Raw genomic sequence first — 27,882 nt, forward strand, 5'->3', positions numbered from 1 at the left:
AGCGAATGTGTCTGGATATTGACTTGTGTATATACAGCAGTAGCTCATATAAAAGGAAAAAGTGCAGCTTTGTTTATTTTGTTGCTGTGCACAACCATGTTTATTTAACACCAGTCCCTGCAGTGAGAGGAACTCATGGTTGGGAGGATTACCCAGAGTGCAAGAGTAGGAATTTCGTTTTCTTTGGTTTTTCTTGGTTGGAGGTCTGTGATTACAATTTACAACTGGTACGTAAATGGAACAGTAAACACTCATCCGATCCTTATTTAATTCATTCCGAAATACTCTCTCTATTTAAACCAGCAGAATAAAACAATAAAGGAATGTTTTACTAATAGAGTTATGTAATGTACTACCTTCTTTTGTTCTGGAGAGAGAGCTTCAAAATGTTTAAGAGCACAGAATTTTTCTAAACTTAGTGTTGAGGTAAAAATAAGGTTTTACTTATAATGTTTTAAGCTTGAGGGTAAAGATAAAAGGCAGCATGGCAAAGAGCATCTACAGCATCGCTGCTTTATGTGATGTATTATACATAGACACTTGTATTAGAGAAGTTGCGTATTGTTTTAAAAGAAAACCAAACAAATCTTAATGAAGCACAGACACAGTAACGTTTATGCACTCGGTTCTCGATCAAGTGCTCAGAATCACAGCGATCACACAGTGCGGCATGAAATGCAAGGATACTAACGTATAATAATGTCGGCTCACCTTAATGATGTGAACCAATATTTCAGAGCAAAAAGAATGACGCTTTTCTCTCTCTTTCCCTCTCAGGTGGTGAGCGATGAGCCTCAGCAGGTGGTGTTCACCATCCCGATCTTTGAGCCCATGCCATCACAGTACTACATTCGTGCTGTGTCAGACCGCTGGCTGGGTTCTGAAGCAGTGTGTATCATTAACTTCCAGCACCTTATTCTACCAGAAAGACACCCCCCACACACAGGTGTGTATCGCACAGATGCACACAGTCATACAGATATAAACAGTACATTTCTTCATTCACCAAACTTTCTCTACACTATGTACAGAACTCCTGGACTTACAGCCACTGCCTGTGACAGCACTGGGTAACAGGAAGTATGAGAGTCTATACAAGTTCACCCATTACAATCCCATTCAGACGCAGATCTTCCACACACTCTATCACACTGACACCAACGTGCTGCTCGGAGCACCAACCGGCTCCGGAAAAACTATCGCCGCAGAGATGGCTATCTTCAGAGTTTTCAACAAATACCCTACTGCAAAGGTCTGTGTTTTCTTTAACGTTCATTTCTAAATGTCATTCTGTCAGGTAGTAGAAAAACGTTATGGAATATGTCTCCAAGGATTAACCTCACACTGAAAGTATGTGAGAGATCTTTCATATATATATATATATATATACCACACGTACATCAACACACATGTGACTTTCATCTCAACAATGTCATAACAACCTTTGTTTGCTAATCGTTAGCTCAATTGAATCTTCTACTTATAGCTATTCTTGAGGAGGATATGTGAATTACACCCAGCAGCATATTATCTTGGTAATGCTATAGGGTTTACTTTAGTAATGGCAGTGAAATCATAAAGGTTGCTAATATTGGCAAACACGTTCAGACAGCAGCTTTTTTGACACATATTTTTCTGAAAGCAGCTTTTTCCAGTCACAAATGTTTAGATACTTTGATTAGCAGAAGTAGGTTTGGGGTTTTAACAATACATGTGTTTACGAGTGTGTCCTAATTATATCCGTTATACTTGCAAATATTTCACAAGTCCCTTTATCTGTACAAATGTACCTAGTTTTTATTCAGTAAGGGAAATGTGATTAGAGTTTTATCATATATTTTGAATATATTCAAAATTTAGAATAAATTGTTATTTAGATATCATTTAGTGTTTGTCATGGTGAAAACATCTTATAGTATTACATCTTAACAAAGATATAGCTGCTTCAGCACAAAGTTTGTTTTTCTTTTATACCTATCTTTAACAAGGGTGCCAATAATTTTGGAGCTAACGGTAGGCACAGCCAGCCAAATGTTTTTTGGGGTTTTTTTTTTGTTTGTTTTTTTAAATATCTGGAGTTACTTGTTTCATTTGTTTGCCCACTATTAGCATAGCAATTAAATGACTAATAATATGGACGATTTAACAACTGTTATTTCAAATGCCTAAATCCTTGCATTCTACTCAATCCACATTAATAAAGACACGGTGACGTAGTTACTGTAAGACTGTTCTGTAAGTTAGAAGTATTATTATCAGCTATAAGACAGATGTGTTTTCTGCTGTAAGTGTTCCTTATCAGCCTTATACACGGATTACTAGTTTTTTTTCCTAATAACAGTTGTTCAAATCTTTTTACCTGACATTGCGAGTGTAAATGCCATGATATCATGTGTACTGTACACCATGATGCATATCGGAGGAATTGCTGGCTTTGACATGATGCTTTTGCCATACGCCTGTGTTTTATAGGCGGTGTACATTGCTCCTCTGAAAGCACTGGTCAGGGAGAGGATTGAAGACTGGAAAGTCCGGATAGAGGAGAAGCTTGGGCGAAAGTTAGTTATGAGACCAACATGCCTGATGATCGTTCTCTTCTTAATTCATCTGCTCTGTGTCTGTTTTTTTATTTATTTTTTTCCATGTTACTTCCTCTGCCTGTCTGTAGGGTGGTAGAGCTGACGGGTGACGTGACTCCGGACATGCGAGCCATAGCGCAAGCTGATTTGATTGTCACCACTCCAGAGAAGTGGGATGGAGTCAGCCGCAGCTGGCAGAATCGTAGCTATGTTCAGAAAGTGGCCATCCTTATTATTGATGAAATCCACCTGCTTGGTAAATACACACACAGATCTGTTCGCCTTCTGCTTTTTGAATGTAATAAATAAAAAAAAAAATGTTTCTGTATCAATCGAATTTTTTTGCTTGTGAATTTTTTTTATGACACTCTTGTGCTCGATTTAATACTGGAATTCTTCAAAAGCACAATTTTCTTTTAAGTGAAGATCTTGTTTGTCCATAGGGGAGGACAGGGGGCCTGTGCTGGAGGTCATTGTATCCAGGACAAATTTCATCTCATCCCACACCTCCAAGTCTGTGCGAGTGGTAGGACTGTCCACAGCACTCGCCAACGCGCGAGACCTCGCAGACTGGCTGGGCATCGGACAGGTGGGCTCTCTAGTGCAAGTAACACAATCATTTATTGTTATTGTTTTGTTACATTTTGTTATAAGAGTTTGTTATTTATTGTTTATGAAAAAACAGTCTATGCAGTTTTTTTTTGTTGACATTTCAACTCCATATTGCTAATATACTGTTAGCAACACTCCATCGTGTTCAAACAGTCTGGCTTCCACCACACACGGTGTGTGTATGCAGGCTCTTGTGTGTGTGTTTCTGAATTCACAACCTAATGTATCAGGACGGGCAACAGCAGTTATGTAAACGTTGTTTGACAGTTAGTGGCAGGAGGGGGGCAAAGGCTCTCTATAAATCTGCCTGCTGCTGTTTGGACTGGGTCACAGCATTACCTGACCAATCCATTATCCAACCCTTTAAATATGTGCACACACGCACCCAGGCCTGTGCCACTTGTGGGAGAGCAGGACTCTGGGACAGGAGACAATGACGAGCTGTAATTACCCAGATGGGCCACACAGTCAGGCATACAGCCAGCTGCTCACTCCATCTTTCTTTCTCTCTCTCTCTCTCTCTCTCTCTCTCTCTCTCTCTCTCTCTCTCTCTCTCTCTCTCTGTCACTCCATCAGGTGGGCTTGTTTAATTTCCGACCTTCCGTCCGACCAGTCCCACTGGAGGTGCACATACAAGGTTTCCCTGGGCAGCACTACTGTCCCCGTATGGCCAGCATGAATAAACCCACCTTTCAAGGTACAGTACAGCAATCTCTCTAATTTCCATCCACCAAGAGAAAACAGTATAGATTTAGGGATTCTGAGTGGGGCAGCAGAAAATTCCTCGAAATTTCGAATTCCAACGATGTCACCGACATCAGTGGCCGGGAGCCAAGTGAGCAAAATTGCCATGCTTTCTCTCCATAGTCCATCACAGTGACGCTAGCCAGTCAAGGGCGTCTATAAGCTGGCGTATGCAGAACAGAGTAGGTAGCACTTTCCTCCGAGAAGTAAAGATTGGCAGCGGTTGGTTTACATGTCTTGGAGGAATGTCATTCCTATTGTATGGTAAGAAAGAGCTGACTGGTGGGTGGAAAATTGACAGGTGAACAAGCTTGGGAGAAAATGGAGGGGAAAAAACACATCAGCTTTATTTCTAATCACTACAACTGTGATGTAATGTGTCACACACGCTCATCTTTTCCACTATAAATCTGTTCTCTTTAGCCATCCGGAGCCATTCCCCTGCCAAGCCAGTCCTGATATTTGTGTCATCAAGGAGGCAGACGCGTCTCACCGCGCTCGATCTGATCGCATTTTTGGCTACAGAGGATGACCCGAAACAATGGTTACACCAGGATGAGAGAGAGGTCAGAATGATCTGTCGTACTAAACTGGGACTGTTCTTAAAGAAAAGACTTTACCATATGAGCTTTAACATATAAAGCCTTTTACCCATTACTGACATCATTAAACATTCTGCAAACTGTACACCTTAAATATCCACAGTAGGTCCACTGACAAAAAAAGTATAGCCCTACCCCAGCCTCTCATTTCTTTTTTTTTATCACTTAATGTCTTCCTCTGCTTACTAAACCCCTCATTTCTCCATCCCTGATCTCCTGAGGCTGGATATGATGGAAGTTCCTTGTGTTTTCCTAAAGCTGTGGTTTTACTATGATTACATAGTCAGCTCAGTCTGACATTAGCTGGTGTCATCTCCGAGTAAATGTCTTGGGCATACTTTTGGATCTGCTCGAGATGTGAGCAAACAGCTTCTTTGGCTCCTTGAGAACAAATGTATGCTAATATTGTCCTAACACTCAATGATAGACCTTTCGCAGTCAAAACAAGGAAGCAACCTGTGGCACAAGATGTCTTTGTAACACTCAGCTATGCACATACACACAAATGCACATCCTCACAAAGCCACATACAGTTAGTTTACGTGTGCATTTGCTTAATAGTGTGATTAAAGTTACAGCAAACACATGAAAGCGTGTCAGATGCTAGAAATATTTTTAGCACCGTATTATCTTACCGGCTATTTCATTAGTCGACCTGCCTTATTAGTTAGGTTTGTTGGTGTGCAGTGAGAGACTGTAACCCTCAGAACAGCTGCTGTTTGGATATTTTTGGTTGGTGCTCTGTGCTTTTGGCATTGACACTATACCACTGCAGATCTCTGTGCTGATTATGGTCCACTACACAAATATGATCTGCACCGTGGTGGTTTTGTGCTGCTTCTATTGAGGGACAGTGTCAAGGATGGAATAACACACCATATAGCAGCAAGTCATTACACAGTGTGCATATAAGACAAAGTGGGCAGTAAATGTGAGCAGTGTCTGATTAACTATCACACAAACATACTACACTTTTATTCATGCTCACCTGCTGACGTTATAAAAGATACAGTTATTGTTGCAACTAGGTTCTAGTTCAACAATGTGGTAAACAAGGACCCGTTGTTGTTTTGCTCGTTTCCCTGTACTTCACGTGGTTATATTGTATTCTCCACCTGTGGATTGTTGTTGAATTCCTTCTGTGATCTGTGCATATTCTCATGTCAAGCAACAAAATGACAGGTGACAACTGGCAGATTCAATACAGTAGTTTAGTTGCCAGCGATGTGTGTGATATCGCAGCAATTACGAGGGTGTTGTGCTGCCAGCTGTGTGTGTGTGTGCGTGTGCGTCTGTGTGCGCACATGTCCATTCTCCAACTCCTATGGTGTAAAGGACGAGCCGCCCTATAAAGCTTTTTTATGAGTACAATTCCGTTTCCTATCCTTTTAAATGCTCACACAGGAATGGATCGCAGGGACATTTGACCACATTAGCAGATCCTTAAATATGATGTTATCTTCCAAGGTCTGAGCAAGGTCAGGGTAGCAACTGAAAGACTGGACATTACTATAATTTCAATCAAAACTAAATAGATATTTTGGTGATTGAGGGTGGGTTAAAAATAAAGAACAACAAAAGTATTGGATCGGGTGAATGTGCGTGAACTGCTTTGTCAGTAGGATAGAATGTCTATATAGAAAGGGGGGGAAAAAGAAAAGCCTTAGCCAAGAAGCAGCACGCTGCCTGAGCTGTGTGTGTGTGTTCCAGTGATATATGCTGCACCCCACTGTGGAAGCTCTGTACTGGGCCGTATAGCGGCTGGAGATCCTGCTGCTTGAGTGACAGGCGGCTGGCGCGAGCTGTCTGTCTCCCAGCAGGGGTCCCCCTGCCTCTTCCCCTACCGGCTCACCCATTATCCATCCATCCATATCACTCTCTCTGCACTGTTCTCCACATCTTCTTTTCTATCTCATCAGATACTAAGCTTTTACGATCAAATACAGCTATTTATATATAGCTTTATATGAACGTACAGTATGTAATACAATTTATGGAACCTGCTTTTGTCCCTTTGTAATCTTTTCTCTACATTGTAACGCAGTGCCGCATGAAGCTGCAAGGTTTCCTGAATTATTCATGAGGTCTGTAGGTAGAAGCTCAGTAACATAATCACAGAGGTTAACTCACTGTGCCATCACATGAGGACAGAATGAACACATTTACTAGGAATCAGAGCGTTTTTAAAGGTCCTGAGGACATTATCCATCACAGAAGTTTGAAAAATGGACAATTATTAACTTTTTCTTCGCTTGGAAATTAGTATATTTGGGTCATAAATTAGAAAAATTAATTAAAAAAAAAAAAAGAAAGCATAAAAAGCTCTAGGTTTTGAAGGTTTAGTTATGTAGGTAATGATCTGAGACCAGTCTTTCTAACTGGCCCTCACAGATTGGTGTAAACCTGTTGTATTTTGTAGAGATCCCAGCCATTCCGACTTTAAATCTATTGTACAAACTTTTTTAGGAAGTCTGAATTCTGCTCAATATATATCTCTGGTTTTTTTCCCCTCACATTTTTTTTTTTATTTCTTCAGGAATTTAAGGTTGACTATAACATATGAGACTCAGGTGAATTCATATGAATGCTGTTATTCTTCTGATCACGTGATAATTGCCATTTATATTGGTTTAGATGACAGATATTATTGCCACAGTGAGGGATTCGAACCTCAAGCTGACCCTTGCTTTTGGCATTGGTTTGCATCATGCTGGTCTGCACGAAAGAGACAGGAAGACTGTCGAAGAGCTGTTCGTCAACTGCAAGATTCAGGTACCTCTACGAGACACATCAGAATTTTTTTTTACCAATCTTATTCCTGTCTATGAGCACGAAAACCTTTACCGCTAAAATGCACCATTTTAGGAACAAATTTCTATAATAACTTGGAATGGAGAGTACTACTGCATTGTATTAAAACAATTTTGAATCTTTTAACTCTCTCTTCAAGGTGCTAATCGCCACTAGTACTCTGGCCTGGGGTGTGAATTTTCCAGCCCATTTGGTGATTGTGAAAGGCACTGAATACTTCGATGGGAAAACACATCGCTATGTGGATTACCCAATCACAGGTAACAACTGCTCCTGGGTGTGTATGCCTGTTATACTGCTTACATACTGTACTGGACCTCCTGTGTGTCATCGCTTCTGCAGATGTGCTACAGATGATGGGGAGGGCAGGTAGACCTCAGTTTGATGACCAGGGCAAAGCAGTCATCCTTGTACATGACATCAAGAAGGATTTCTACAAGAAATTCCTCTATGAGCCCTTCCCTGTTGAGTCCAGGTGAGCGTACAGAGCAATTATGTTTCTTGTAATCATTAAGAAAGACACAATTAATGTTGATATATGCCATCATCCTGTTGTAGCTTGCTTGGTGTTCTTGCTGATCACTTGAATGCAGAGGTAGCTGCAGGAACTATTGCTTCTAAGCAGGATGCCATGGATTACATCACCTGGACGTACTTCTTCCGCCGACTTGTCATGAACCCAAGGTATGTACCCAATTATTCCATTTCTCTGCCAATTGCTGGATATCTTACATTCTATCTCTGTAATAACCTGTTTTATCCCAGATATTACAAAATCTGTGTAGGTAATGATCACATTGGCTAATATTTAAAGCTGTGTACTTGCATATGAAGACAGCTAGTAAGTCACCAACTGTTCAGACTCCCAGAGCCCTTTATTAGGAACACTATAATGATAATGGCTAGGGCATTACTTTGCTCTCAGACCAGCCTCAATTCTTCATGGTAAGGGATTCCACATGATGCTAGAAATATCGCTGTGAGATTCTGGTCCATGTTGACATGATTCCATCATGCATTTCCTGCAGATTTTACAGGTGCACGTTCATACTCCACCGCATCCCAAAAGTGTTCTCAGATTCAGGTCCGGTGATTGGTAAGCCCACTGACGAACACTGAACTCATTCAATTCATGTGCATAAAAGCAGTTTGAGATGACTTTTGCTTTGTGATGGTGCATTATCATCCTGAAAGTAGCCAGAAGGGGGTAAATTGTAGCAACGAACAGATGCACACACTCAGCAACAATACTCAAATTATCGATATCAACATGGCCAAAGGGTGCAATAAAAACATTCCCCACACCATTCCACCACCTCCACTAGCCTGGACTGTTGACACAGTGCAGGGTGGGTCCATGGATTCATGCTGTTGGAGTCACATCTGAGCCCACTGCTGCATCAGCTTTCTATTCTTTGCTGACAGAAGTGGAACCCGACTTGGGTACCCTACTGCTTTCTATTCACCAATCCACCTCAAGGTTTGTCAATTTGTGCAATTTCAGTCAGCTCAAACTAGCCTGGCCACTTTCTGTTGATCTCTATCATCAAAAAAAGATAGATGCTTCCATGTACAGAACTGCTCTTCCCTGGATGTTTTTTTTATTTTACCATTCTAAGTAAACTCTATATGCAGTTGTGTTGAAAGAACTTACCAAGAGATTAGCATTTATAGAAATACTCAAACCAGCCCACCTGGTATACCAATCATGCCACAATCATAATCACCTAGATCACAGTTTGTCTCTATTCTGATGGTTGACGTGAACATTACCTGCTTCATCATGTGGATCTGCTGCCATATGATTGGCTGATTAGATAAACACGTACATGACTAGGTGTTTTGGTGTTCCTAATAAAGTGTTCTGTAACTGTATGTGGGTGGACATAATAGCAGTTTTAGAGGTGAAGTCAAAACCGTCTCTGAGGCCCTCTAGTGGCTGGCTGCAGTATATTTTTAATTCTCACCCATTCTCATGTTAGTCAATGGGAAAGGACCCATTTTAAGTTGATTCTGGCAAAACGGTTTAGCCAATTTTTACAAGCTTCGTTAACCCTGATGTATCTCCCAACAGTTCCCTTTTTTTTGTAGGAGTTATTTAAGGACATATAAAGGGACATGTTGGATTAGGTGATTGACAGATTTGCATATTTTCATGAATTCACATTCAAACATGCAAAGCCATCTCTTGTATGTTGCTTATGTTAATATCTAAGCTGTGGTTCACTGTACTGTTATTATAACTAGCAAACCAGCATGAGTATTAGAAAAGATGACATAAACCAAGGCAGCCAACACTAGCAACATTTCATAGAAATTTACTGACTGTATGGCCTTAGTGAACATTTAAAAGAAGCATGGAAATGTTATCCAGTCACTCATTTTTAAACGCACTTCACCACCCAAATGAGCAGAGTATAAGAGAGCACTTCTCCATTCAGGTGGGTAATTTATTACAAAATGAAAATCATGGAAAGCAGGCTGGATCCAAATATTAGTAATGTGTTGTGTGTAAAAATGGACGTATGTTTGCTTAAGTAACTTTTCTTTTTGTGTCAATGTACTTGTTAAAATGATCTAAATACAATTTAGCAAATCAACCTAATATATAAATTAATAACATTCTTGCTACTGCACCAGACTCTGCCTTTAATTTTTGCATAATGGCAACTCCCAAAGCTTCAACACCACACAGTAGGGGTAAAGAGTACCATTTTGTCCACTCATATTTATAGTCATTGCAACAACCGAGCATATAATCTGTAATCGAATCACAGCTCAGCAGTAAAAGCAGTGTAAAAGCAGCAAAGACTGATTGAGCAATTATTTGCACATTATCAGATTTCAGCTGTGTGGATGTAATAGCACCAGAGACTAGGGAACATCACATTAACTTATTCCTGATTGTGTTGCCATGGCAACGTCCTGCCACCACATAGCATCGAGTCCACCCCATAGTTCACTCTGACATCACGAACCATGATCTAAAACATCACACACACACACAAACCCATCTCCATCTCTGGCTGTAGAGGTCATATAGGGCGACATACACATCTGCTGTGAATTGACGATGACGATTCCAGAACATTCCACAGTGCTGGCATTTGCACGCTTGTCAGCCCACATTAAACATTTAGGACGAACCGTGCCCTTAGTGGTGTAGTGAGCGCTGACCGAGCTCATGCTATAGCATAACATGAGCCGCTACTTTCCGCCTACACTTTTTTTTTTTTTTAAATAATTCCAAGATTCGTGTACATTGTGTGTTAAATGTGCTGTCATTATCTGTTATTTTTAGATAACTTTAATACCTGTAGCACATTTCTTACAATTATTGCCTGCCAGTGTTCTAATGGTTGCTGTTCATTTTAATAGCATTATGCAAAAGAGATATGCAACATATTTCAGGTGGAACCAAAATAAAAGACAACTTCCCCATATATCAACCCTTATACGACAAAGGACATATAAAGTAGGCTAATTATAGTAAACATAATTATATAGACTTTGCCTGCGTTTACACTTGCCATAATACGACCTGTTTTTTGACGTTGTTCTTGTCTCGTCAACGCGTTTGTGATTAGAATGTTTTCTGACCAGCGTGTCCTGGTTCGTAGGTAGTCAAGAACACGTTATATAACGTCAGTATAATGTAAACGCAACACAGCCGTCTCGTCTGCAATCACAGGTCGACGTCACACAAAGCCTCGCCTACTATTATTATTCCCACTAATATCACCCAAACTTTGAGAAGGATGGACGATACAGGCCGGGGAGCGCTGTGAGACTTGCACATTCGTATCTTTGTGGAGATACAGATTCCAGCTAAGCTTGAAAGTAGCTACAGAAATAAATAAGTGTATAAAGGTCTAGCTGATGATATGCTGAAGCATGGTTAGGAGCAACTCTCTTCTCCACGGGAATCACTGCATGTAGCCATGTGGTTTTGCGATGCAATCAAGGGCGGAGTAGAGTGCAAATCTAATTAAAAGTTTGTTTTCGCACCCGAAAGTATGTACAATAAAGTACTATAAAGTGTGAGTGATTTCCCTACCTCAGCTGGCAACGATCCCGATCCCATAGGTTGTCTATTTACTGTTTCCATTACAGCAGCTATCCACCTTAGTAATATTTGAAACCTCCTCATCCTTCTCATTTACAAGATTTGTAAAGTCTCCTGCGACTGAAAATGTTTTTTTTTTTTTAAAGAAATCCCATCACTTCAGGTCGACTTTGCTGAGCCATTTTTCCTCTGCAGTTAGTTCAATATTGTCTAGGAAAGAGAGATCAGATATCCAGATACAGAAGCCATGTGATGTTGGCAAGTGTAAACATGCCGTGTCATGATAGGCTGATAATCCGATCTGCTTGATCAGATTCGGTGATCAGTTTTAAACGGCAAGTGTAAACGCAGACAATTTTTTTAGGGAGAAAAAAGAACAGGAAAAAAAAAATACCAGGATATTTTAAATATATTAAAAACTGCATGCAGGTCACCTTGTAATGGTCGCGTGACAGAGTAATGTATTGCGATGGCCACCTCGGTGCCTTTATTCTCTCCAGGGAAATGTCACCAAATTGTGTGAACAATTTAGCACACAAATGAACTAGTTTATAGCACAGATTGCGTGTGTTATTGATTTTATATATTTAGTTTTGCATTTCTCCATGAAGCGTGTCAATAACTATTTTCAAAATAATATGATGTTTTAGTTAAGGCCTGGATTTATTTAGGATTAGAATGCAGTATGAGGTTTTTGTGTAAATTTGAAAGTATAATTTGAAAAATGTTCAGTATGTCTTGTTCATAAATGAGTGCCAAGACGACGCTGCAAATGTTTTTTAAGCCTTGGTGCTGATATTTTTGTTTATGTGAGGACTGTGTGTGTGTGTGTGTGTGCACGCATTAAAATGGGAGTGTGTGAGTGGGAAGATATTATTTGTGTGAGTAAGAACAGAAAGTCATGTTCCCTGCCCCATCTTTCTCTCTGTCTGGTACACATTTAAAGCCGCAGTTTGAATCGGTCACCTTGACACCAGCCATCGCTCATCAGCAGTGATTCAGTGGTGTAGACAGAACTGCATGCTGTCTCTCTAGGCGGGAGAGGCGTGGGCCCCCGGGGGTCTCATAAAGAGTGCTGCTTAGCACCTCACCACCATCAGGGGCCACATGTCTATAATGGTAATGGCAATAGCTTAATCACATCGAGTCATGTTCACAGCAAGACACATGCTGCATGCTGCCTATTACTCATTCACTCGCCGCACAATCCTTGTACTGGGCCTGTGGACATGAAGGGAAATGATAATTATATGTCACTTTAATATTAAACCTTTTAAATCTCTGGATTATAGTAGTGATTTTGTGTGTGTGTGTGTGTGTGTGTGTGTGTGTGTGTGTGTGTGTGTGTGTGTGTGTGTGTTAGATTGCTTCCTGTCTTTGGTGGAAGATTGGAGTGCAGTCTGACTTTATTCTTTGGGGTAAAGCGTCTTGCATGAGATTTTGCAATGCTGACAAGCTGTGCTAGACGTAAAGCCAAACATTTTAGGATGGTTATTATTTATCCTCAAATTGATTTCAGTTTACCTTTATCTTTTTTACTACTGTTACTATTCTTTTATTAGACTACATTATTGAGCTCCAATTATTAGACCAACATCAACATGTACAGTGTGTATGTGTTTCATACTGTAGGAGCTCTTCATAGGAGCGCTTCTGATAAATCTGAAAAGTTCTTACTTACTGAATGTGTTTTCCTATTTAGGATAACTTTACCTACTGACATTGCTAAATGTCAATTACCCATCAATTAAATGAGTTGAATCATTTAATGCCTATGTGCGTTTCTTTGTGTGTGTATATATAATAAGCAAACTGGTTTGTTCCTGTTGCAGAAGAACAGTATTAGTGTGTTGAACAGGCATACAGTAACTAATCAGTGTTACATGCTGGAGGGGAAAGTACATGTTTCTTTCATTTTCTCTCTCTCTCCCTCTCTCTCTCACTCACACACACACACACACACACACACACACACACACACACACACACACACACACACACACACACACACACACACACACTTAGATGTTTGCTGTAAAATTAAGTGAATTGTTGTATGCAGGTCTTCTGGCTCATGTGGTAGCTTTCACATGTTAAGCAAAACATGGAAGTGATTTTAGCTCCGCTGCTTCTGCCAGCCTGCATCCTGTAAGCTGGTAGTTATTTTACTGTAGGAGAAAATGTAGAAGCTATGTTTCTCATGAGCACAAGTGGTGATGTTTATTGACTCAGAGATCATTACACTGCATTTATATTTACAGTATGAGAGATAGAGATTTATGTCTATCCTCTCCAACAAAGTTTTGTGGTATACTGGCCTTCAAAAACGGCCACTAATTGAACAGTATGTTAAGTTAATGCTGTAAAAGAGGTATTTGGAGATAAAGTCTTACTGTACTCATGACAATAAGAACAAATGTGTAAAGCCTAACTAACCCTAGTGGAGGTCCTGACAGCTTGGTTGTGATGACCATATACTTGAGTGTGTCTGATGTTATTGTGTTTTAAGTAATTCCAGATTGCATTAACGTGATTTCATTTTATGTATTTTGTCTGCTATTTATATTATGGTTAGCTCCAGAATTATTTGCATCCTAAACATGAGTGAAATGGTTATGAAATTTGAACTAAAAGCTGAATTAACTTCAGTTAAAGGTTAGATTGTCCTCATATATTTGCTATAAGATTAATGTTTACTACTGCGGCCAAGAATTCTGGCCCTAATCATTCTAGAGCTAATTGAATGAATCTTTTCTTTCATGCCTAGCTACTACAATTTAGATGACATCACCCACGAGACTATAAACAAGTACCTGTCCAATCTGGTAGAAAAAAGCCTCAGAGATCTGGAGTGTTCTTACTGTATGGAAATACAAGAGGTATGTGTGCTTAGTGTATTAAAGTAATCATTAATGGAATATATTAACCAAATGTGCTAATACGGCATAAAAGCTTTTGGAGAACAGATATCATGAGCTCCTTTATGCAGTATGTGATCTACTACGTCTTTCTCATCATTAGCAACTTTAGGATATACCGGTGGCTTTGTCGTATGATTTTTTAACATTATTATTTATTTATTTATTTATTTATTTATTTTTAATTATTCTTTTTTATTATTATTTATTTTTTTCCATTTTGACCTTTCCGTAATTTATAAATTTGAAGTAAATTTCATAATTCAAGATTTAAGATTTCCATCAGTGTGTTTTTAATTTAATTTTAATTGACAGATCATAAATGTCCAGGAATAAGGAATAAAAATTAAATTAAAAAAGTAGACATGAAGTAAAACAGTGACAGAATAAATATAAGTGGACAAATTAATGTTTGTGAGCGTATTTTTGAATCCGCTGAGACCCAATTTCACCGACCCAACAGAACAACCTTAGACTGCTACATCTTTTATTTAGTCTATATATTTTAAATAAAAATAGCAACAGGCCTGGAGTAACTTGGGCTACTTCAGTGTTATTGTAAAGGAAGAGCAGGGACCCTGGCAGTGCTTAGGTTAACCCTACAGGTTAATTATAGTCTTTGTTTGGGTTGGATAATAAATCTGTCTTCATGTACAGGATGAGTGCACCATCGAACCTCTCACGTACGGCCGCATCGCCTCATATTATTACCTGAGACACCAGACTGTTCGCATGTTCAAGGAGAGACTGAAGCCAGAGCTTCCCATACAGGAGCTGCTGTCCATCCTCACGGTGAGCGCGCACACACACACACACAGACACACACACACACACTTTTAGCCCTTTTCCACAGATAGAGTGCTGATGAATAATCTGGGACAGTTTATTGTTTCTTGACTGTAAAAGCTTGAGTTCTCACCCAGCTTAATTCATTTGTCATGAGCACCAAATCTCTACTAGGTTGGACCGGTCAGTGACATCAGTGACCATGTCTACCTTTGGAAAATCAGTGGCATGAGCAGATTGATTTAAATCATTTACATGGACACTTAAAAAACTAGCAAAATTCATATTGCTGTATAACATCAAAGGTGTCAAACTATTTTTCCAGAAATTCCAGCAAATTTTGCAGAGAGATAAAAAGCAATAAAAAAAAATGTTGCTTATGACATGGTCTCTGCGGTGTGTGCGTCAATGCTGAAAGATCTGACTGAAAACGAGAAAACATTTTAAAATCCAGAATTGCAATATCTGATAGAGTTGCCATTGTTTTTATGTAGTGCATCATTAAACTTCCATAACTAACGAGGGATTGGATCCTAATCTGGTGAAAATGTGGATTAAAACATTTTTAGTCATTCCCCATTCCACTGAAAGAAAAGCTATACAGTGTTGCTTTTAAAAAGCTTTCAAAAGGATCTTTGCTTCAGATCATCTCTACATTTCATCATCATCATCATCATCATCATCATCATCCAGTGCAGCAAAACAGCAATGTGAGGACAGTGGCAATGAGGAAGTATATTCAGTGAAAGGAAATAAGAAATTCAAGGATAACAAGAAGGAACCGAGTAGTGTAGTGAAATAATTGCACAAGAAATCAATGCGCCTCATGCAGGGAGCTTCAGGGCACAGGTGCAATCAAATTAAAAACAGATAAGAGTCACTTGGTGCAGTTGTGAATGTGAATCAGATCCTGTCTGAGCAAAAAACTAAACAAAAAGCAAAATCAGAATGGTGCATAAAAAGGCAGTGATGTGAACATAGCCTAAGGCTGCACACTATTTTTTATCTGTTGTGTGTTTTGTGTTATGGGGGGGAAAAACATTTAAATTTCAAATGAAAATGTATACGCACTGTAGACTTGTCTCACTTGTTTCTGCACATAATTCCTACCTACTGTATATGTATATGTATATGCCTAACTGAAAATGGGTCTAGTACCTAATGTCCACGTTTCCTAATGATGTAAAAGTTATGTCTAATATTTCATTTTAGAAGAAGGGATGTTTGCAGGTTACGTTTACATGCTAATGCAGAAACATGATATAAGCATTTAAAAGAAAAACAAAATACACACACGTGACAAATTACGCTCGGTTAGATCACTACACTGTCACTGCGTCCAGTTTGTCTACTGATTGACTGCTTGTATCCTGCTTTTACAGTAGATCAGAACTTCCTAACACACCAGCCTAACTGAGGACTGTAAGCACAGCTAGCACACACACACACATACACACACACACACAGTTGCAGCTCTCTAGGGTAGTGGACAATTAGCACCTCTTTACTTTCCCTCTATTTGAGGGCTGGTTTCACATCGTCTGTTCTCTCGGGGTTCACCCGCTCTGACCTCCGCATCTCCGCTGATAGCTGACATAATTGGGACATAAAGCTTTTTTACACTTCACTAGTGACCAGTGACATCACATCTGTTTCACTTCTTACACACACACGCACACACACACAGTGAAGTGGATGCAGACAGCAGGCGGGCAAGCTGCTGATGCTTTTTATAAGTGACACCATTATGTTGCTATAATTTTATAGTTTTTTTTATATAGATATATTTGTTAAATATTGAAGGTTGTTTCTTTTCCCCTTCTATGTTACTGAAGGAACAATAGCCTTTTAAATAATAAATTATAAACTAATAATATTCTTGACCTTCCCATAAGGTCAAGAAAAATTTCTTAAAAAAATAAAAAATAATTTGATTTGTACAGCAGATTCTTACAGATTTTTCATGCATGCTAACAATGATCTAACCCAGTGGTGCTTTAACTTCAATAAACTCATTACCATTTTTATGAACTATTCAAGCTAGGCTCATCGTCATTCTAATGTGTAGAACAATATTCTGTATATTTATTGGAGCTTTTTATTCCTGAACTTTTCACCACTGTAGCAAATAAAACATTACACACCGCTCACAGACCCCCTGCTCTTAAACACATTGGTCTCACACATTTTAGATTTTTATCACTCTTCATCCTATGCAGCTGTGTGTGGTGTGTTTAACTAATGTGGATATTTTTACTTAAACATGGTCTGGATTAAATACATTTTAGAGAACAAAATGTAGGGCCTGGTGTGAAGATCTGGTGTTGTGTAGTATCCTGCTATCTTATTGTGTCATTGTCCATCAATAAAAGTTATGCTTCTTCTATCCTGGTCCTGGAGTTTCTCAGTCTATAACATATTTTGATGGATACAGACAGAACAGTTACTACAGACAACCAGAATGTTACACTGAGTTTTATTTCCATACACTTATATCACTTGGTTACACTAATTTTAATGATTGTGGTTACTTTTTTTTGTACCACCATCGCTTACCGCTCCACAAGTAATAAAGTAATGATCTCTTGTAGAATAATAATTGAAAATATACAAAATTTTTAATCATAGTTTAATGGCATTTTACTGATCTTGTCATCATATCTAAATTCTATCTAAACTTCTTAATAGAATATACAAAACAATTTTGGACGCTGGTCTTTCCATGTATGTCTCAATCTGTGAATTTACGTCAGGTTTTTGGGGGTTTTTTAAGCCGTGATATAATGTCTTCACAGCCACTGAGGCATTCAGAACTGCTGAAGTCATGGCGAGTTGATTAAAACTGATTAGCAGCATTTAGCACAGTGTGTGTGGTTGGTGTTAATGAGCTGGTACAGTAGCTGTTGCAGTGCCATGAGCAGTAAGACACTGTTTTTGGCAGTTATGGTGTGCACGTTCTCCAGTGCCAGCGAGAGTGCACATGTTGCAGTGCTAATTGTTGGCTGGGTTACACACAGAGGTCCCAATCTTCCTATTAACGTGCACACTACTTTATTATCCTTTAACATGTCTCAGTGTTTAAGTCCCCACAGATTGGCTAACAAAAGCATGACATGAGGCAGACTGGGCCCATGCCAACCCCCTACTCCACCCCAGCCTTAGGTTCAATACCCTCAATTCACTCCTCCTGTCAGGGACACAAAGACCCCCCATCCCCTCAATGGCCTCTAATTACTATGGCGTGGTCATAATGAGGCACCCAGTCGATTTCTTTCTTCCACCCATTCTCTATTTGGTTCTCTCTCTTTCTCCCTTCCTCTTTCTCACCTCCTGCTATTAAATCCTATGTTTCACTCCTCTAAATATCACTGAACGCTTAAGAGTTGAATGATGCTGTTAAAGCACTCAAAATGTCTTTTCCAAAAGACTAGTCAGACGAGCACTCTTTCTGTTCAGGATGTCAGAAGAATCTGCACTTCTGCTGAAGAATCAAAAGCACTCAGTCAGCCTCTCTAAAGCGTCGCGGTCGCACTCTGTGTATGTAAATGTCAGCCGAGACGGAGAATATCTTACGAGAGCTTAGTGTCGCTGCTTCTGTTTACAGATCACCTGCCTTCTTTTATCCTCTGTAGACTCGTACGCTGACTCGTTGCCCTCAGAAATAATAAATCATGCACTGATATGCTCTTTTGTTCTTCGTTTTTTTAAGGTTTCACACTTTCCTGGCTCAGAGGTGTTTACGCACAGTGCTGTAGCACTGATGGATAGTGGTTGAGGGAAGCACAGGGCTGTGCTCACTGCCTCCTCTTACAAGTGTATGTTAAAAACGTGAACAAGAATGGCCTTACACAAGAACTCGTGCCTTTGCATTTATGCTTAACAGCAGGCAACAGGCACACTGTACTCATGCACTTAGATTAGACCTGGAAACAAGATCAGCTTGGATTTTCAATGTGTTTATTTTCCCTAGGTGCAGAAAAAGCAAGGAATGGTACATCCAGAAAAAAAAAATTTAATCAGCCAAGAGATGTTTGGTGTCAGATGTGTCCAAAGTTATTATTTGGATTAAGATGGAATGGGGATAGATGTAGTTAGTGTTGTAATAGAGTTATGAGACTAATGGACAAAAACATCACATATACGAGTCATAATGCTGAAATCCCTGTCTTTCTTGACAGTTGTATATCATTCCATACAATCAGCAAACTTTGTTATTTAATCAGCAAAATATGTTGTGAAGTGTATTTTGTGAAGGGATCATTTAAAAATAAAATGATAGCTATACACGTGTCCTGCTTCTTAGCTACATGCAGTTCTTCAGAGGTTAAGGCTTCATGCTACTGATCAGTAGGTCGTATGCTTAAGCCTATTCACCGTTAAACTCCCACTGTTTGGCCCTTCAGAAAAGCACTTAACTCTCTGTTCCCCAGATGTATAAAAGAAAAGTACTGCATGATTCTTTTCACTCGGACAGTAAATGTTGTCTTTTTGCGCTCGTCTTTCTTTTCTTACATTCCTCTTAAACGTTGTTTTAACCATGTAGTCCTTCCTATTATTTATTCTTCAAGTTTTGAAAATGACAGGGTTTATTTTTCCAAAAGATCTCTCTTCACAGTATTGTATACTAAATGTCATAAACCTGCCAGGAAAACCTGCCTTTTACATTAGATATAAAAGTGTTTCAAGAGCTTATATAGTGAAAGCAGAGAGATTTAATGCATTTGATGCAGCTGTTCCCACTAACACAGTCATCCATTTTTCAACCAAGGCCTTTATCCAAAATGCTAGAATTTTATCTACTAAGCAGAATGTTAGTCTTTTATATGTTCCAAACGCCACACGTCTTCTTAAATCATTACTTTAGAGAGTTGGTGCAGTGTATTCTCAATGGCAAGGGAATGATAGTTTTCATCCCAAATAACCTCAGTGCTGTCTGTGCATTGTTTTCAGGATGCAGAGGAATATGCTGAACTTCCAGTGCGCCATAACGAAGATCAGCTGAACAGCGAGTTAGCCAGGCGGCTTCCCCTGCAGGTCAATCCTCACTCATACGACAGCTCACACACCAAGGCCAACCTGCTGTTACAGGCCCACTTCAGCAGAGCCCAGCTGCCCTGCACTGATTACAGCACAGACACAAAGACCGTCCTGGACAACGCCATCCGCATCTGTCAGGTTAGTGAAACATCTGTGTGTGTGTGTGTGTGTGTGTGTGTGTGTGTGTGTGTGTGTGTGTGTGTGTGTGTGTGTGTGTGTGTGTTGATCTTCATGATGTATATGCATCAGATCTGCTTTCCATTGTTGCTGGGCCTTCATGTTCTCTTGGCATACGCTGCATTAGAGTGGAGGCCATCCAAACCCTATACATTTTACTACGGCCTCCCTTTCCATCATCTGGGGGGCTTTCATTGCCATCAAAGCGATTTGCTTGTCTTCATACATCATAAAATTGATGCTAAGGCCTGTGTATGGTATAGCTGAGCACATTTCCATGTGTCAGTGAAGACCTCTCGGATGTTCCTTTGAGAAAAAAAAAGGAAATTCATCCCTTCCAATGTGACAACTGAGACCTGACCTAAAGCTTGGTTTATGCAGACTTCAGGCTTTGCCCTGTTACACAGCATTGTGTGAACTGCACTTAACAATCACTCCAAAGTCAGCTATATAGAGTTACTGTGCAATCCATAAAACATATGTTTCACAATTTTATGTTCATATTCCACTCAAATCATTCCCTCTCTACACCGGAAAATTCCTCTTATGTCTTATGACATTTACAAAATAATGCCAGACTATAGACTTTGCAAAACCCCTGTGCTTGATTTTATTTAGGAAGATATTGTGCATTTACTGTGTGTCCAGATATGTTGTTAAACTGGCAGTTATTCATGCGACTGGTTCATGACGTTGTTCGGATGCCTGGGTTCGGAGGCCTATAAATACAGTGTGAGGGCAGACACTTACGGCACCTTAGAGACAGGACAGCATTTCACATCCCTTCACAGATCAAATGCATTAAAACAACAGTGCAGCTCATTGCCTTCTCCCACTAAAGCAAATGTCACTGTGTGTCGTCAAATAGAGATTGACGTAAATTCATTTTACACTGGAGATTTTTTCTATTAATTCTGTATCACACATAAAAGTATCTTCACTCTAAATTTAGGCTGTCGTCATTCCAGAGGTATTTGAATTGAGCTTTTCCCTGTACGGCATGAAAGACTAACTTTTCTTCCATCATGCAAAAACCCCAATAAAATCTTGGAACATCACGCGCACAACAAACATCCTCTTTGAACGCTGCCGTGAGCCAGGGGCAAAATGGCAGAGGTGTGGAGATGATTTATTGCCACATGGATGTCAGGTTTCTGGCTGTGTCATAAAAGCATCCGAAGCTAGCTAGATAACCTGTTGTCGATTGTTCATGCCTGATGGCAGGCCTTTGGATCTGTTTGCGATTGGTTATGCCTGCTCTGAGGATGTGCACTATGCTGATTGTTCACGCTGGCAGTCTGGCTTTGGGAATGGATCTGTCTGTGGATCTGTAAGACATTGTTCATGCCTGTGGATGTGCTTGATTCTCTACAGCCGGTGTGTGTGTGTGTGTGTGTGTGTGTGTGTGTGTGTGTGTGTGTGTGTGTGTGTGTGTGTGTGTGTGTGTGTGTGTGTGTGTGTGTGTGTGAGAGAGAGTGTGAGTGTGTGTGTGAATGATTGGCCATGCTTGTCCATGTGGTTACTTTTTCAGGTTCCTGCTGTGCCAGGTTGTAGCTCCTCTGCCAGCAGCTGCCTGTCTTCTCAGCATGTATACAAAGCTAGCCTTTCCTAGCACACAGCTGAGCTAACTACAGAGTGCTGTCTGAGGATTAATCAGTACAGTCCACTAGGCCGTCCAGCCAATTTCATATCAGCAAGTCTTAATTCAAAGTCTTAATTCACATCCAGTCCATTTGTTGGGATTATCTTGCTTAATCTGAGTGATGTCGGTATTTGGTGAATAGAGAGCCGCCCAGTGTAAACTGAGCAGTATTTCCAATATCCTTTCACTTCAACAAAGAATATCTTCTATTCTATATATCCAATTATTTATATATATATATATATATATATATATATATATATATATATATATATATATATATATATATATATATATATATATATAAAGAGAGAGAGAGAGACATTAATCATTTATATATAATGTGTGTGTGTCTCTGAGGTTTTCTTTATTTTCCCTTCCACACTTAAGGTGTACAGGACACACACACACACACACACACACACACACACACACACACAGAGTCTTGGATTAGGGCAGGCTTTGAGAAGATCTCTTATAGTTAGATAAATAATTCTAGTCATCTCTGTGCTAATGAGGTACTTTATAGCTGTGCTTGTGCTCTGAGTACTGGAAGGGCTACAGATTTCTATCTGTTTCCTCCAGCAGCAGTGGAGAGCAATTTTAGAGACAGGTTAAATGAGATATAGCGCTTGTGTGATCATCCGTCCTCGTCGTTTATTTTCTCCATCTCGCTCCCTTAGCCTTTCTCCATCCGTCCTTCGCAGAGGCTCCGGTGACATCAGCCCGTTGCTGTCTCCAGTTTGCTCAAGCAGCTACTGTGAAATGTTAATCACAACTTTAATTTGTACTGCATTAGCATTTTGATTAACTCGCTAGGCTTGCCGCTGCACTCAAGGTGCTTTTTAGTCATAGTTACAGAGGAAATGACTTTTTGATTAATTAAGTTTGTTAGCGCAGCTGAGCTCAGCAAACTTTAACCTTATGTTGAATACGAGAGCAGCAGACAGAAGAAAAAGATGGACCGAGTCGTAGGATTGAGTTTCTACATTTTTAATGATGGGAATCATAAATAGACTTGCTTAACATGTTTACACAATTTTAATAAATGAATATTTACATCTCTTTTAGCGACCTCTCAATCAGTTTGTGTGACAGTTTTTTTTTGTCTTGTTTCTGCAGGCCATGTTGGACGTGGTAGCGAATGAGGGCTGGCTGATATCTGCTCTGAGCATCTGTAATCTGGTGCAGATGATTGTTCAAGCTAGGTGGCTTAACGACTCCTCTTTGCTCACCCTGCCGCATGTAGACCAGCAGAACCTCTACCTGTTCAGGTATGTGGACTATGACTCCTGTTTACCCAGAAACCCAGCAGTTATTATTATGTACAGATCTGCAATATCCATCGTCTTCATATCATGCATTTCAAATTGTTAAACTTCTCCTAGCCAACTGTATTTATGATCTACTTTTTTTTCCTTCAGGAGATTATGTACTTTAATGCATTTTAAGACTTGCTGTTGTTTAATACTTACTATAATTGAACCTTGTAAAAAACTTTTACCTTCTATTCATCAATTCCTCTCTGGCCATGTGAATTATACTTTATGCTTTGTGGGGAATTAGTCATTACTCACAGTATTGTCGGCATCTTACTCATGTCTGAGATAAGATAGACTGCTCACTTCCTGTTAGCGGTGTCCTGAGAAGCATACCTCTCACCTGTGGTGCTTTGATTATAGCTCGGTCACATGGTCTTATGCCTAATCCATCTACCACCTCTGTTCAAACTCTGCAAACACCATTAGCATTGCTTATCTGCCAGCACTGTCCTCTGGACGGCCTCAAACACAGCCCCAGTTCACCCCTTTCTCTCTCTTTCTCTCTCCCACTCTCTCTCTCTCTCACACACACACATACACACACACACAAAGCTGTGGTTGGCACCGGATTTTCTTTACCCGTATAATTCATTTCGGTGTGTTACGTCCCGTTGTGAAGTGTAATTTTGTAAAAAGACAATAAAAATGGTAAGACAAGGATAAGGGAAGGCTGGAAATCCTGCCATGCTGAGACAGCAGGAAGAGCTCATCTCAGCCTTTTTTCTCCTCACTGTTTACAACAGGAAATGGGGCTCCAATGGTGGGAAGGGTGGAACCGGAGGTTATAAAGGCCCAATCGACAGTCTTCCTGAGCTCATAGCCGCCTGTGATGGAAGAGAGGGGATTTTTACAGCCATGGTGAAGGAGGTGTTTGAGCGCCAACAGATCACTCAGGTAACACACTATTACACACATGACCGAACTCAAAAATATCATCTTCAATGAAATATAACACAAGATTCAGAAAGGTGTAGTACTGCAATGATTTTATGTGTAAAATGATGGACAGCATCTTAAGAGATTGTAGGATTTAAGACCTAAGGATCTTGTCTCTTGTAACGCTAAGAATGGCATTCACACACCTCAGAGAGCACACATACACACACTCACAAACATGTGATTTGCAGAAAGCAGCAGACGGTCACGGTGGTCTCAGGTAGCACCAGGATCCCCAATTACCTCCCAAATGAGAGGGTTTAGCGCTCCAATCTAAGTGCTAATTGCGACGGTAATGAGAGCGTCCGGGCAGAGCGGCGAGCCCAGCGCCCATTCCCCATCAGTATTCCAGCCACCCCCCACCTTCCGCAACACACCCCCAGCAGCCTCGGCCCTGCTAATTAAATAAGCACATGCACCGCCGCGTTCTCGTCTCATTCGCTGAGGAAATGTAATCCTCGCATAAATAGCTTTGGCAGGGTGAATCTGTGCTGTTTTCCCCCCCTTTCATGGCTTTAATACTCACGGAGCTGCAGCAGTCGAGCTCTGTCATTCTCCATCAGCCTGTCACTCATACATGCACACACTGCACATGTTCTTAATATTATATTATACCGCTCCTTCCTCATGTTGCTGCTAGCATAAGCACATAAAGTATAGCTGACAGGAATGTGATATATTTTTTAATATTGTTTGCCATGCGCTTGTTACAGTGTACATGGAAATGAATTAGTGTTTTTTTATTTTATCATAAACTAGCTCATGTGTAGTTGTAGGCCTCAGTTCTGCTTCTGGCAAGATCATTTGTTAAATAAAGAATAAATAAAGATGATGGGACATGATTAACTTAAAAGTGTTTTATTCCTTTTATGCCGCAAGATTTGAAAGAAATTACAGGTTTATTTTTTTAATAATGAACAATATTGATTTTTATCCACACACACACACACACACACACACACACACACACACATATACATTACATTTAATTACATTTAATTTTTTTTATACTTGATACAGCAAAGAAATGCATTGTTATGTTACTGAGAACCACAAAATCCTTTTTTCTGTAGACTTTGGGTAGAGATGCTTATTCCCAATGCTCCTTCCATAATTGTTAAAAAAACACACGTACAGAAAGCTTCACCATATCAACAGTTATTTAATCCATTTATTATTATTCTTAGATTATGTAGATCATATTCCATTGAAGTGTCCCAATGATTTGTTTCCAGCTGGCGCTGCTCTCAGAACTTCTGTTACAGAAAATGATCAGCACCTTCTGAACAATCAGATTTGAGAATTTTACCCACACTGTGGTATAAGTCATCATCCCTATTTATCTTGGATTGTCTCTCCCCATCATTTAGACATGGGCTTTTCTAAGTCACCTGCCCGTGCTGGAGGTCGGTTTGAGTGTGAAGGGCTGGTGGGAAGGCTGTGAGGAACAGACTGAACGTTCTCTGTCCACCACTGTTACCAACATCAGGGAGCAGAGCAGCTGGCTGCCCGTTCACGCTGACCAGGAATATGTGCTCCAAGTGTCCATGCAGCGTCTCAATGAAGGACGACAAAGAGTGAGAACACACACTGCGCGCGCACACACACACCATCACCACACACCATTTCAGCCTCCATGACAGGGTTTACACTAGCATGGTTCCCACACATACTGGGACATTTATAGGTTAGATTAGCAGTGATGGAAAATGTCTTAAAATAAGAAAATGGGTGAAGTCAGATCTGTAGATGCCTTAGGCTATTAATCCACTGTTATTGGATATTTAGCCATTTCATCGCTAAAATATGTGGCAGTATTCTAGCCAATAATACCCCATTTAAGCATCCATTCATAGGCCTAGTTGTAGTTTAGAACATTTGTGTGTCACATGTAGACAGAATGATGTTTCTGAGTGCATGGTAGAGCGAGCTTACATAAACACCTGCCATGACAAAACCTCTCTTTATGTTGTTTATCATTTTAATCACTTTGGCCTCTTTGTTTTGTTATGAGCTTACACACTAGTTTGCCCAGCTGTATCCATCATTTCCAGCTCAATGAGAAATAGAATCTAGCAAATGGAGACATAAGGCCTTATTTTTGTAGGATGGGATTCATTCTCAGATTGCATTCCATCTGTTAGGAAAGGTTTATGGACATAATTTCCTAAGATAAGCCTGGACTCTTATTTGGTTGCTTTTGGCTGTTTAATTATTAAGTAACAATCGGAAACTGTTTGTCTGACTGAGTTTTGTGAATGCTCCCAGAGGAAGCAGGACAGCAAGGCACAGGCCCCACATTTCCCCAAGCCCAAAGATGAGGGCTGGTTCCTGGTGCTGGGTGAGGTAGACAAGAGGGAGCTTCTGGCCATCAAACGAGTGGGATACATACGCAACAGAAACGTGACATCATTGGCCTTCTACACACCTGAACAGACGGGGAAGTAAGTAAAGTTCACACGTTCACAGAGCTGTAGGAGATCTCCTATCCAGCAGCATGTTAGTATAATATCCTTCTGTGTACCGCAGGTGTATCTACACACTCTATCTAATGAGCGACAGCTACCTGGGCTTGGATCAACAGTACGACATCCACCTGAATGTGATTCCTGCCAGCATCGCCGCCCAGGACAATGCAGAGGTCACTGATGGCATGAGAAAAATGAACTTGAAGTGACCTCTTATCCAGTGATACTACACACATACTGGCCAGGTCCATGCTTGTGTGTGAGAGTGGCACTGCCTAAGACAGGCCAGGTGTTTCAGGGAGGATGCTGTAGAGATCAACTCAGGTGTAGCAGCATGAGAAGGTGGTGATCCGAGTGGCCTTGAAGGATGTATGAAGAAATGTATGAGTCTAGTTGCCGATTAGTAATAAGATTCTAATAGTAATAGCATTACTATTACTGCATATGACAACAATGGAGCACATTATGGTGGAACTACAACACTTTCTTAGTTGACGAGTGTGTGAGCCACATGTTTGTTTGTATATATTTGAAGTGTGCAACCTCAGAGAGGCTAGAAGGAACTGGATAGAGCAAGAGGTTAGGAATTCTGTGCAGGTGTGTGAAACATGCTCCTCTATGAAGGTCTGGGTTCAGGCAGAATGTCATCTGGTTTGTGAAAATCTCTCTCTCTCTGTCTCTGTCTCTCTCTCTCTGTCTCTCTTTAACCCCACCTGTACTCAACACCCTGCACCATAAAGCCTCAGGGACATGCAGGTGCCGAAGTTTACAGTAAGTCATGGAAAAAACATGTATAAGTAAAAAGACAGAAATTGGTTTAAGAACTTACATGTGTTTGTGTTGTTTTGTTTCTTCACAGCTTAGCTACCAAACATAGCTCACTTTCTTTTTTCTTTTTTTCCCAAACAATGTCTGCCCCTTGAATATATTGTTTGTCTTCAGGAAAAATAAAAGGATGTGATTGCAGATGAATGTGTTTAATGGTCTTCTTTTGACGTATTCTCTGTGCATTTCAAAATAACCCACTGAGCAGATGTTCATGTGGTTTTACTTTCTTTCTTTTTTTCCCATGCTTAGACATTTTTCCTGTTATTTGTGCATGGGTTTGTTGGAAAGTTGATGTTAAGTGGACAGAACATGTTTATTACACACAATTAAAATCTTCTATATTATCCTCCTGCT

General features: G+C 40.1%; 1 protein-coding gene across 2 annotated transcripts in view; it reads left to right on the top strand.

Moving 5' to 3' along the window:
* ascc3 (activating signal cointegrator 1 complex subunit 3) overlaps window positions 1–27,666 on the top strand; it is a 156,509-nt gene extending 128,843 nt beyond the window's left edge. For both annotated transcript variants that reach the window (XM_027149011.2, XM_047811862.1), the window contains exons 24-42: window positions 778–946; window positions 1,032–1,252; window positions 2,473–2,558; window positions 2,669–2,835; window positions 3,023–3,168; window positions 3,768–3,888; window positions 4,359–4,501; window positions 7,172–7,309; window positions 7,488–7,608; window positions 7,691–7,823; window positions 7,907–8,032; window positions 14,182–14,293; window positions 14,990–15,124; window positions 20,069–20,293; window positions 23,097–23,248; window positions 24,040–24,190; window positions 25,603–25,809; window positions 26,501–26,676; window positions 26,762–27,666. In XM_027149011.2, coding sequence (XP_027004812.2) covers window positions 778–946; window positions 1,032–1,252; window positions 2,473–2,558; window positions 2,669–2,835; window positions 3,023–3,168; window positions 3,768–3,888; window positions 4,359–4,501; window positions 7,172–7,309; window positions 7,488–7,608; window positions 7,691–7,823; window positions 7,907–8,032; window positions 14,182–14,293; window positions 14,990–15,124; window positions 20,069–20,293; window positions 23,097–23,248; window positions 24,040–24,190; window positions 25,603–25,809; window positions 26,501–26,676; window positions 26,762–26,909 — 2,877 coding nt within the window. In that variant the 3' untranslated portion in view covers window positions 26,910–27,666. The remainder of the gene's footprint in view (window positions 1–777; window positions 947–1,031; window positions 1,253–2,472; window positions 2,559–2,668; window positions 2,836–3,022; window positions 3,169–3,767; window positions 3,889–4,358; window positions 4,502–7,171; window positions 7,310–7,487; window positions 7,609–7,690; window positions 7,824–7,906; window positions 8,033–14,181; window positions 14,294–14,989; window positions 15,125–20,068; window positions 20,294–23,096; window positions 23,249–24,039; window positions 24,191–25,602; window positions 25,810–26,500; window positions 26,677–26,761) is intronic.
* The last annotated feature ends 216 nt before the right edge of the window (window positions 27,667–27,882 follow it).

This window comes from Tachysurus fulvidraco, chromosome 3 (assembly GCF_022655615.1).
Source record: "Tachysurus fulvidraco isolate hzauxx_2018 chromosome 3, HZAU_PFXX_2.0, whole genome shotgun sequence".
Taxonomy (NCBI): Eukaryota; Metazoa; Chordata; class Actinopteri; order Siluriformes; family Bagridae; genus Tachysurus; species Tachysurus fulvidraco.